The sequence below is a fragment of the Poecilia mexicana genome, unplaced genomic scaffold (assembly GCF_051168715.1).
Source record: "Poecilia mexicana isolate PSO_F unplaced genomic scaffold, ASM5116871v1 scaffold_15, whole genome shotgun sequence".
Classification (NCBI taxonomy): Eukaryota; Metazoa; Chordata; class Actinopteri; order Cyprinodontiformes; family Poeciliidae; genus Poecilia; species Poecilia mexicana.
Genome location: NW_028263384.1, coordinates 19,608,040 through 19,620,247, shown reverse-complemented (window position 1 = coordinate 19,620,247; position 12,208 = coordinate 19,608,040). Strand labels below are relative to the sequence as shown.

Sequence of the window (12,208 nt, the reverse complement as noted above, 5' to 3'; positions counted from 1 at the left end):
GATAATAATAGAACAAACTCAGGAATTGGTGCAATAAAACAACAGCCACTAATGGCAAAAGAGGTAATAGCAAATGTAAAACTGCAGTTTGAGTTCATAAATCGATGACTTAAATTGCTGTAACAACTGGGAGATGTAAGCCAGGAAAAAAACTGTCTGAGCACACTATCTTTGAGACTTAACAAACTGGCACCATATGGTTGATTTAAAAGCACTTTCTTGCAAGTCTTCCTTAAATGCACACAATGGTGAATGACCATAACAAAATCTGTCATTCAAAACACTTCTGATAGCATTTGAATATCAGATGTAAATTCTCCTTCACTTTAAACATCTGCAAAAGTGTTGTAGTATTGGATGACAGATGGAAATAATTTTAAAAAGACATGCAAGATTCATTTCCACAGTTACTGTGGCACAGCATAGACTGTATTATGTCCTCTTCCCTCAGGGTTAGGTCGATTCTACCCTTAAATCCAAGTTTCCAATTGTTTCATTAACCTGGGGCAAAAAGGTTTTCTCACCGGAGAGTTTTTTCTTCACTTGTTCCCTCCTAAATTATTTTTGTAGCAAAAGGATATTGTTTCCTGTGTTGCCAGTAAGAAGCAACACTACATTTTTTTTTTAAAATAAAGAAAACAATCTATTCTATAATTATTGTGGTGGAACTGTTGAAGGTGCCTTTACAGATGGTGTATCAATATTGATTTATGGTAGTGTTTACCTGTTTTTCATGGATATGACTTGTGAGTCTCTGTGAGGAAAATGTGTTTGAAAATGACTTATCTGATTTGAATGACTCATTATCATGAATGTTTCTCACAAATTTCAGATATTAAACTTAATCTTATGCGGTATGTAGAAGTTTTAACTTGGATCATAGAAAAAAAATGAACAGTGTTAAAATGAGTTTGTCTAAATGTCTATTTTCATTCAAATACTGCAAAAGAGACTAAATAATTCTAATACAACAACAACCAAGTCTCTACTAAGGCCTAATAAATGTTATTTAACTAATATTTCAACAAACAGTAAAAGAATAGACACATTTTAAAACATTCAGGCTTTGGTTTTGTTCTGTTTATGCCTCAAGGAAACCACAGATAAGAAATACTTAAGAGTCTCAAACACCTATTAGGCCACGTAAAGGTGTTAATAAGATAGACTTTTTGAAGGAACTACTAAAAATAAAACCCAGCACAAAATATAAAGCACTTGAGAACATTTATTGCACACAGAAAGGCAGATGGCATTAATAGACGTAAATAAAAGATTCTGCAAAGAGTAAAATGCAACCTCTGATACCTGGTAACCACAGTTACTTTTTTTTTTTTTTCTGTGTTAGTCAGTGAACTCACACCGACATCGACATAAATCCAACAATTGTTTCTTGCATAAACACATGAGGGTTTTCCCATTTTTCCAAGGCAATATTTCAGCTTTTTTTTTTTTTTCCTGATCACGTAGACATGCGGTAAACCAAGAATGAGGTAGTTATTCAAAAGAACAAAGAATAAAAAAACAACAACAAACAAACGTTAAAGTCACACAGCATAACACAAACTTATGCGAGAGTAAAAAGACGTTTCAGTGAGAGCAGCAGGTAGGCGCTTTTAATCTTGAGGGTCCTCGCTGCGAGGCTGATCCGTATTTCCCCTCATTACAAGCTTGCTCACACGATTAGATTACACGTGGCAACAGGATCACCTTACATTACAGTTAAAACACAAGCAATAACGAAATATGCGGACATCTGAGGTTCGTTGTCTTGAGTGAATTTTACATTATTTAGCTAGCTTTTGTTTAGGTACATTCTCAAAGGAAGCTGCTCCTTTGATTTTGCCTCCATCAGACAATTTCCATTTAGAATAAATTGAGCTTAACTTGGTGTGATGGATAATAGCTTGAATTTGTAGCGAAGTGAGCTGTGACATTAACGTCCTCCCTTCTTATCACACTGTTTGGATAAATGGAGGTAGCAAAGTGGAGCATATTAATAACAATTCATGCTAAATTCAATAGGCAATGGGAGAGTTGCTCTCAGCAGCACGCCGCGGAAAAAAAGTTTAGATGACATTAATCTGCTGGTGCTGTCTCATTTGAATCTCATCAAGATCAGCATAATTGTCTCTGGTGGGAGCCCATAAACTAAATATGAAAATTACAAAGATAAAAGGACAAGATTAGGTAGAAGGAAGGGGAATTCAAGAGCCCCTAAACCCAGAGACGGTTTTCCCTTGTAGATTAAAAGGTGAATGGAGATCCAAACACGTCCAGCAGGGGGCTCCTTTTACTCACAAATGAAATCAGCTGGATGCATTTATTTCTAAAATTAGACTCCCTTGCGCTGATAAAACCAAGCTGGCATCATGAAAAAATAATTGTTCTGCAGCATTTGAGTTATGTGTGATTGGAAAAAAAAAAAAAAAACATAACGTCAATTATTTGAGACAAGTGAAAGCAAAGAATGAATCAAAATAATCTCATATAAAAATACACAAAAGAGCACTAACCTTTTTAACACAAGCCAAACTAAAAAAAAAATAAAGCTTTTCAGTCAAACCCCTAATGAAAAATAACTGAAAATGAAAGCTTAATATTAATCATATACATTCAACACGGTCCAGTTACCACTTTCCTGTTTAATATGTTATGTGTCGACTAACAGAATTTAAGTGAAATAAGCAAGTTAGCAACTCAAATCTTTGCTAATGGGATGTAAATTCAAATCAAGGGATCAGAGTGACAAAGTGTTTGCAGATGATCAAAGGAGTTTCTAGAAATTAGAGTGGTCTGTTTGGGTACAATCATCTCAAACCATTAAAAAAAAAAACAAACAAACAGGTGAAAGCATTAAACTAATTTAGAAAAAAAAAAAAAAAAAAAACTTAAATAAATAAAGCTTCAAAGCAATCAAAAGCCAGACAGTTTATGGCGACACACAGTGCTGGTTAGTAACTGGAAAACCTGGATGTAGAGTATGAAGCAGCTTAGACAGTTCAAGTACATTCACGAGTAAAACGTCTCCTCCAAACCGAACATAACCGTCCGCTAGCTGTGGCGTGGTAGTCCGATTTCCTTTGTAGTGATGAAGTGAAATTATTCACACTCACACCAGAGGAATCATCATTCGTAACACTATGTGAACGGCGTATGTGAATGACAATCTCAGATGCAAACGCGTTCTTGTACAGCTGCAACAATGTATGATTGACAAGTGATAACCTCGAAGTGTCGTTACAGTGACAGCCAGCTTTTAAAGTTATATTCTCAGGTCCCTTTTCAAGCCCCATTAGACTTAGAAGACAAAAGTTAAAATAAAGCACATTAAAGATATTTACAGTTAAAAACAAAGTACAGAGTAAATGAGGAGTTACATTAATTGAAAATGGACATTATTTCAAAGTACACTTTTTTTTGCAGGAGAATCTGCCTTTAAAGGGATCGTAGGGGCTGATTTGAAAGAGGCCATCTCAGTGTTTGAGAAAAAAAAAAAAAGAAGGGTACCTTCGAGTGGTTGAAGGCTAACTGCTAGTAAGATGAGATTTCTGCAAATTAAACACCTGGAACTGAACAAACTATGGGAAAATAATGTTAAATTTCTTGCCCTCTTATTTCAACAAATTCAGTTTTTTTTTTATTTCAAAGTTAGAATAATAACTGCAAGCTGTATTCATTCACTTGATCAGCTGTGACTCATCAGTCTGCCGATACTGGATTGAGGATTTGGGTAACGTGCCACACTGTGATTTGTGCAACGGCGTTGGTGAGAATCGGTTCCTTTCCAGGTCTCGCAATTCTTTGGAAAAAGAAAATGGCAGACTCAAGATCAGTTGCACCGATACAATGGCCAACCTTTGCATTATGTTGTTTGGGGTGACAATGTAAGGAGTTTGCTTTGCAGACGGTGGGCCGTCGGTTTGATTCCCGCTTCACCTGCCTCTGTCTTTGTGTCCTTGGGCAAGACACTTCACCTGCCTTGTCAGAAGGGCCGATAGTACAAAATGCCAGCCTTGCTTCTGTCAGACTGCCCCAGGGCTGCTGCTGCCACGATCCAGTAGCTTGCCATGAAAGAAAGTGACTGATTTCATTGTAGAAATGTCTTTGAAAGGGTTGGAAAATGCTACATAAGTCTGACGTCACTTCATTAACGTTAGTGTAGAAACATGAAGGTTGTTTGGCTGTAAAAAAAAAAAAACAACACAACAAATTTCTTGCTTGCGAAAGTGGGAACATCTATTATTTGCTAATCTAGCATTGTATCCCATGAATGGAAACATATTCAGCTGTGTTGTCAAGGAAACTACTCTGGATATTTTTTGACAATGTTGACATTCCTGCCTAAAGACTTTTTCTCCCCAAAGTCGTTCCAGCTTACGTTTTATTTGAGTGTTTCGAAACTTTTTCAGTTCACGTCTTGCGTTTACTGATAAAGTCGGGGAAAAGGGAGAAATATGTGGGAAGAAGAATGAAAAAGGACTTCTTTTGGCTGCTGTTGCGGTTTTTAGCGGCGAGAAAATGTGGAACGGTTTCTGTGTTACTGTTTTCAATAATCTGTACAACCACTCAATATATATAGATATATCACAAAGACCATTTACATTTTGGAAACCATTTGAGAAATCAACTTTTTTTGCAGGGCCTCAACCACTCTCAGGATTTATACATTTTTCATGAAAATACTACATGTTCCTTTCTCAGGTAATGAGAAATATCTCTAACAGAACCACATTAAAAAAAAAAAAAAATCCCAAAAATAGTTTCATGTAATGAAATAAATTTGCCCTTAATTCTTTGCTTGCATTAAAAATAATAGCAGCCGGGTGTCTGTGGGTTTAAAAAATAAAAATAAAAATGCTTTGGCAACTTAAAAAGTGCTCAGTAATGACACGCGACTTACAGAAAATGGGAAGACGTCTTCAGCTATAGTTTTACCACAGATTCTTAAAAAAAAAAAAAGCACAAACACCTCATCAATTCAAAGAAACAGAAACATTGAAACCTATCACCAACTAAAACATGTCTTTATAACTTAATTACTAATCAAAATGACATGTTTTCCATGCTACATTTCTAGCTGACTAGTACCATTTTTTAAATACATTCTTAAGGAGCACACTTAAAATAAATAACTTCCATATCAGACAAACTGGCTGCTTTAGTTACATTTTACTTACATTTTCTAAAAAGGAAGTACATTCACTCAGTTGACCTTTCTCTCTCGCTCTCTCACATAAACAAACAGATAAAAATGAGACTTACCTACAGCCAGTTTAACCGAGTAAGAATAGAAGAGTGCATCAACAAGCCCGTTAAAGAGGCAAAAAAAATAATTATTAAGGTTATTCAGCCAGGGCTGAACCTGACGAAACGGCGTTATCTGTAGGTCTTGAAAGACAACTTCAGTCGATAAGGAATGCATTGCATCACAGTAAGAGTTGGAAAGACAAGAAAAATACTTCAAAGTACAGCACTGCAAAAGGTTTTCAGCTGCATTCGAAACAAAACATAACAGCACACCTAGAAAAAACCCCCCAAAAAAGCACCCACAGCACCCAAATGTTATTGTGAAGTGAACAAAAGAGGTCAGTTTTGAGTCCGTTTGATACAGCAGAGCCGCAGAAGCTGTCAGGCACAGCGAGGTCATCTACTTTTATTTATTTTCTTGCTCTGTGGCTGCAGCTTGGAGATCATGGATGACAACCGTCCTCGGAGCGCACCGCCGTACCATTTGACACTCCCGCTCTCTGTTTACAAGGTAGGAAGAATGCAGTCATTCGGGTCACAAGTCCCCGGGGGTCCACGGGGCCCAGGAGAGCCAGGGGGGCCTCGTGAAGGGATCCCAGGTGGCCCTTGAGAGAGAATGTTGTTAATTACTGAAAGAGGCTACACCTTATCAGCACCTGGGAAGAGCTTTCCATTGACGGCTAATCTGAAGTTTGGCAAAGTCATGATTTCCGTCATACAAACAGTAATTATCTAATTATATGTAGCAAGTAATCAGAAGTACAATGTTCTGCTTAGAAATGCTGCGCGTGGAAGCTGCAAGCGGAGCATTTCTAAGGATTTAGTAGGGCAGGAGAGGGCACAAAGCCATAAAGACTCTGACATTTTACTGGCACTTGACAGACGTGGCCTCAAATCACCCCCACAAAGGCAGATCAGGAAAGAAGAAGCAGAAGAACTGACTTAGCCTCCAAACTCCTCAGACAAATCTGATGTTATCACAGTGCCTCGTGTTCATGAAATGTCAAACTTAGGAGTACGAGGTTTCCTGCACTAGAGCCAGTTTTTGTGTGCTATCCACACAAATTACTTTTACTCAGGGAAATTATGGCAAATGATAGGAAGGTCCACACATCAGTGAGTAAAAATTAGTTTGTGGTTTAAAACATTACATGAGCAAAACAATATGCTGTGAAACCAAATTCAAATTAAAATGTAATACCAGACTGACTGACAATCACAAAAAGGACAATAATAATTTTTAATGATCTTAAAACTTCTGAGTTCTGAAGCAAGAAACAAAGTGAGGAAAAAAAAATGGACAGAACAAACAAGATAAATTGGAAAGAAATGAAGGAAGGACCAATGGAAAATAAACAAACGCAGAAAGGACCAAAGGAAGGACGGCTAGGAGGACATTTGGATGGACGGCAGCATCTATGATGCAGCAAAACTGAATGAATGTAGCGTGGTATTTTGCTGCACTTTAAATCTTCTGAATTTTCAAGCATGAACAAACCAATGATTTCATTAATCATAACACAGTGTTGGACTGTGACTTGGTCTTAAAAAGGCCTGCTTTTAAATGACTCACATTGATTTGGGGGGAAAGAAATCTAGATTAGAACGTCGCTTATAGTGATCAGCTACATTAGCATCAGTACAAGTACCTTTTGATTTTCTGTTTTTAATACAAGCAATTGGATTGGAGCAATTAGATGCCGAAATATTCTGAAAACAATACTGCTTTACCCAAGGTTATACTGACGCATGCCTACTTGGGTTGTTTGCTTTTAATTCCTGTAATTTGTCATAATTCCTTTATTTACAAAGTAAGAAAAAGTTTCACTGGTTTGTTTGGGAATGAAGTCATGGATCATTATGTTCCGAAGTGACTTTGGAAATGTTCACAACATCTGCGCTGGAAATGTATTCACACCGAAGGATGTCTCAATTACAATTAATGAATTCTTTAGCTGCACTAATGAGAATGAAAAGGAGAACTAATATTTCTCTGCGCGCTAATATGTCGAGGCGATTATGGCATCTGGGACATTATCGTCTCATCTCACCTACCAAACAGCTTGTTGAAGCCGCAGTGCCTGTGACTCTTCATTTACGGTCTTTTTCGCGCTGTTTATATTCTGGTCATCAGACACAGTGGCCGGCGTTAACACTGTCTTTTAAACAGGTCTCGATAAGCCTAAAAAAAAAAAAAAGAGCCCTCCTTTGCTTCAGTCCTTCCAAAGGACTGTCCATTACATCACTCAGAGCAGTGACAGCTCAACAAAGGCCTGCTCACTTTGAACAAAGAGACCTGCTTGGCCTTTACTTCAGTGCGATAACACAGCTTGCCCCTTCCATCACTGCCACAGCCGTCTACTGCTTAACCGCTCACACAAACAAAGTGCTTTGGTAACTGTTAACACGGACTGTAAGAGAAAAGAGGTGTTTGTTAAATATCTGCACTTGGGCAGCCGAGTTAAAACTACTAATTAGCAACTGCAGACAAATGTTTTACTTGCGGAGATAAGGACAAAGACTGCAGATAGAACATATGGTCATGCTAACTTAATTATTTTTAGTTTAATGCTTTGGGGTCGTCTTCGCCCCTGTGTTAGTCTTCCCACTTTCAAAGCACGGACTTTGCAGCCCAACATGAGGATTTTTAGCTCTCAGAATTTGAACTGATACAACAGCTGGGTGAATCTCCAGCATGGAGAGGAGCCCAGCCTTTAGACTCCAAGGGAAACCAGCTCTGAGTAGATGCCAAGGATACCGGATATCTTTGATCAGGATGGCAAGGTGGAAGAAATTTTGGCTGGAAGAAAGAAACCTTCTCCTGTAGTCTACAGGAAACTTGTAAATCTAAAGGTATGGAGGGGAAAAAATAAATAAATAAAAAAAAACAGAAGTCTGTGGACCTGCATTCATATCAGTCAGTTTGAAGAACTTTCTGATTTTTTTCCAAGACGCAACTACGGCTTAAGTCTAACCCCCACCAGTTATGCCGCAGGTGCTTCCCATAACCGAGCACCTCTAGAGATGATTTCTTTCAACAGCTGTGATTTATCCTCTCCAGCGGAGCTACAGCCAACTTTCCTTTGCCCCCGCACATACATTATGCACAGATTGCATGAGTGACTTCAAGTTCAATGATAAACTCCTGCTGTCACAGGCTTGAAGTAAGTGAAGTAATCCCACTTCTCAAACCGGCAGGGGGATATGCCAACATCATGGCTTGGTCTTTTTGTTCAGGAAGATGGCACGATAGGATTTTAGTTTTCAGAACAGATGCCATTTTCCATTACTGCAGAAATTTCTTTTCTCTGGGGGGCATTTCTTTCGTCAAAGCAGCACGAGGATTTAACAAATAGAATGCAGTCTGGGGGCTGCATTTTTGCCACCAAGATAAAGATAACAAATGATGGCTTAAAAAGCTGTGAAGGTTCCAGTTTGACACAAGTCTAATGCATTTCCTTCTTTTAAGCAACTATGTAAGAAAACTGATTTAAAAAAATAAATAAATAAATAAAAAAAAGCAAATGTGGAAGGAAAATAGCTGTCTGGTCAATATGACCTAAAAGTGGCAGCACAGAAAAGTGCTCTTACATTTTCCTCTACATATTTTACTTGTGCGTGTGAGTGCTTAAATGACCATAGCATAGCTGTCAGAGCAAAATTCAAACTCTGACAGTAGAAAATTGTAAATAGGACAATTATATTTATTTGTTTTTAGAATGATTGGTAATAGTTTGGCTATGTCTATGACTGCTTTTCATTTTTAATAATAATAATAATAAAAATCCACATTACAGATAATGGCCTGTCTTGTTTAAGTAACTTAAATTATCAATGCCAGTATCAAGAACACCATGTTCACTTGTTGTTGTTTTTTTTTTAAGGATTAATGAAAAAAAAACCAAAAACAAACTCTTATGTTGCACTTGCCAAATCTATATTTAACCAAATGATTAATGTTATGTTAAACTAATTTAATATAGTAAGCATGCCAATTTATTGAAAGATGTAAATATGCATGTAGGTAGATACAAAAAATAAAAAATATTGCAGTACCATAATGTCACAAAGTTTAAACCTTTAATTTCAGCAAATTTCTGTTACTTTTTTCCCCCGCAATTACTGGCACCCCTGTTCTTATTACTTTGAATTGGCTTGTTTGCCAATAGTACAATGCTTAATCTTCTTCTGTGACACTTCACTTCATTAAGGGAGATGGATCCTTGATTATTTTTGTGGCCATAAATAACTTGGCTCATTACAATTTTCAGAAACAACACATTTTTAGTTTTCTGGCAAATGGCAAGAAATATTTATTTAAAATATAGTGGTATTTCAGAGAGGTTTCAATGAGGTCCTCAGTGCCCAAAGCATCATTCATATATATGACCCTACTGGCCATTATACCTTAAAAACCAGGAGTGTTTTTGCCATACTTATCATCCAGCTCAATGTGAGTGGGTGCAACGTTGCAATAGCTCCTTGTCCTTATTTATCACAGTTACAGTTGTTTTTCACAAAAATTGTTGGGAGTTGCCAACAGTTGCGAAAGTTTCATGCAATAAGTGGGGTGTTAGTGGTGGGCAAGGGAAGGGGAAGAGGTCAGGATTGTCAACACAACCAGCATTCAAATTCAAAGGCCTTCTATGTTACTTTCTCACCTGGTGGCCCAGTGGGTCCTGGGTCTCCTGGTAACCCCAGACCAAGCTGTCCTCGTTCTCCTTTCTGACCCCGGTATCCTGAGGACACACAGATATACAATAACCCGAATAAATACTAAAAAAGCTGTCATTTATATAGAGTATGCGGTACAGTTAGAAAAATTAGAACAAATGCCACAGCATGTTAAAGTGTCAACACATTGTGCAACCTTTTTATCTGGCAAGGAACCGAGACATTGCGTCATCTTAAATACTGCTAGCAGGACAAAAATGTCAGACATCTGTTGAGCCCTGTGTTTGTCTGAGGGACACAGCTTTAGTCTGTAGATATTGACAGTCCAGAACCCCCTGTTTTCAGTGTTACATATTTAAACAATAAAAGATGTGCTGACATATTGTCAAAACAGAAATCCTCAAACAATTCATCTGCAGGTTAGTTCCTTGAAGAGCGTCACGGACAATGACAGGATCACAGGAACATGTCTTTCAAGACTTCAGAGGAGAGTAAAGAGGATTATTTCAACCAGCCATCAAAAATGTGGGTCACTGCAGGTGCTCTGATTTTGGAGACAGGTGGGCGAATAAAAAAAAAAAAAACCAAGCAAACCAAAAATACACACACAAAAACTGCTATGATTAGAAACATCCCTGTTGCTCATCTAAATTGTGTTTATCCCTTTTCCCACGACTCTGCAGAACTGTCCACTTTTATCGGAAACGGTGGTGAAGATGTTTAAAAAGCAATCAAATTACACCACCTTTTAATACAGTAGCATAATCTCACTCTAAAGACATCAGAAAAACCCAATATTTACACAATAATTTGTTCAGAAGCAAAACAATTCCATGTTGATAAAAAAAAAAAAACATCAACTTTGTTTTAGGTTTGGGACAGTTTTAGGCAACCCTAACAATTTCTATAAAATAAATGTAGTTGGGCGGAGTCAAAGCAACGACAAAAATGATGAACTCCAAGTTTATCTTGCCACCAAGTACAGTGAGCAGGATGGTGAGGGAGGAAAAACTAGGAAACTGTAATATTTTCTAATTAGATTATGCTCCTTCAGTAAAAGATGACTATGATATTGAAAGCCTACCTGTAGCTATCCACTTAAAGATACTTTTACATCTCTAAGTAGAGTAATAACAACTGTAGAGGACAGTAAAAATATTGTTTGTTAGAGAAATTAATTCTTCACAAACACATGCTAAATATGTAGAGATGCACAGAAAAACTGGATGGTGGCTGGATTCAGATGATTTTCAGCTCAATCTATCTTTTGCCCAATGACTGTGGTCATTTTCCTGGTGGTGGCTCAAAACTCCAATCTTTTTACAACTAGTGATGTAGTATGTAAGTTTTGCTAAAATGTTTTTTTACGTATTTGTTAAAACTGTCAATGTGTTGTGACAGAATAACATGAGACAGAAAATATGGGGGAAAACTATTAAAACTCCTCCTGTGCTCCAATTGCCATCTGCAGCAATACATATACCGCTCGGGTCAGAAACATCAGAACTAGGAAGAAGGTCTTGGTGCTGTCAGTCATGTTTGCGTATATGCTGCAGCTGTGCTAATGACTTTGAAACAACTTAGCAGTGCAGGAAAACAATGTATCAACATCATTGGTAGCCATGCTTATTAGCCAGCGTAATTTACAAAAGGAACAATTGTGGGGAAGGATATGTAGTGTAACAGAGAGCAATGGGGAGACAGTGAGCAGTGCATACGTGGCCTGATAGACAGTGCTAAGACCCTCCTCCTGGCTCTGATTGGTTGGTGACCAGGAGCAGTGTACTCAAGCAGATGGCAGAGGGAATAACACAGTGGAGCTTGATTTTTTTTCCCCCACAGATTATTTGTCTCATATTATGCTGTCATGACATAGTGACAGTTTTAACAAATATGCAAAAAAAATATATATATTTTAATAAAAGTTACCTACAGCAGCTTGAATAAAAAAGCTTTTTGGCAGTTCTTGCTGACAGTGATAGTGCAGGCAGGCTTGACTTGACAAGCTTCCTGCCTTTAATAAATTAAATCATCCTTTGAAAAATGACTTTTGGTATTTACTCAGGCGGTTTTTGTCTGGTATTAAAATTTGTTTGATCATCTCATGCAATTACCTGAAACAAAATGCAAAACTAAAAGAAAACTCTAAGGCAGGGGTGTCAAAGTCAAATGGACGGAGGGCCAAATAAAAAATTTAGCTACAAGCCGAGGGCCGGACTGATCGAATGTTCATTGAAATTTTTTTAAATGACGCATATAGTCTAGTGAACCTAATTGAACCTACTGA

General features: G+C 37.5%; 1 protein-coding gene across 1 annotated transcript in view; it reads right to left on the bottom strand.

The window, feature by feature from the left end:
- Positions 1-1,207: 1,207 nt before the first annotated feature.
- The window catches only part of LOC148155333 (uncharacterized), a 21,232-nt gene continuing 10,231 nt past the window's right edge, over positions 1,208-12,208 (bottom strand). The window contains exons 5-6 of the mRNA XM_088012968.1: positions 9,909-9,986; positions 1,208-5,852 (exon numbers count right to left, since the gene is read on the bottom strand). Coding sequence (XP_087869094.1) covers positions 5,752-5,852; positions 9,909-9,986 — 179 coding nt within the window. The 3' untranslated portion in view covers positions 1,208-5,751. The remainder of the gene's footprint in view (positions 5,853-9,908; positions 9,987-12,208) is intronic.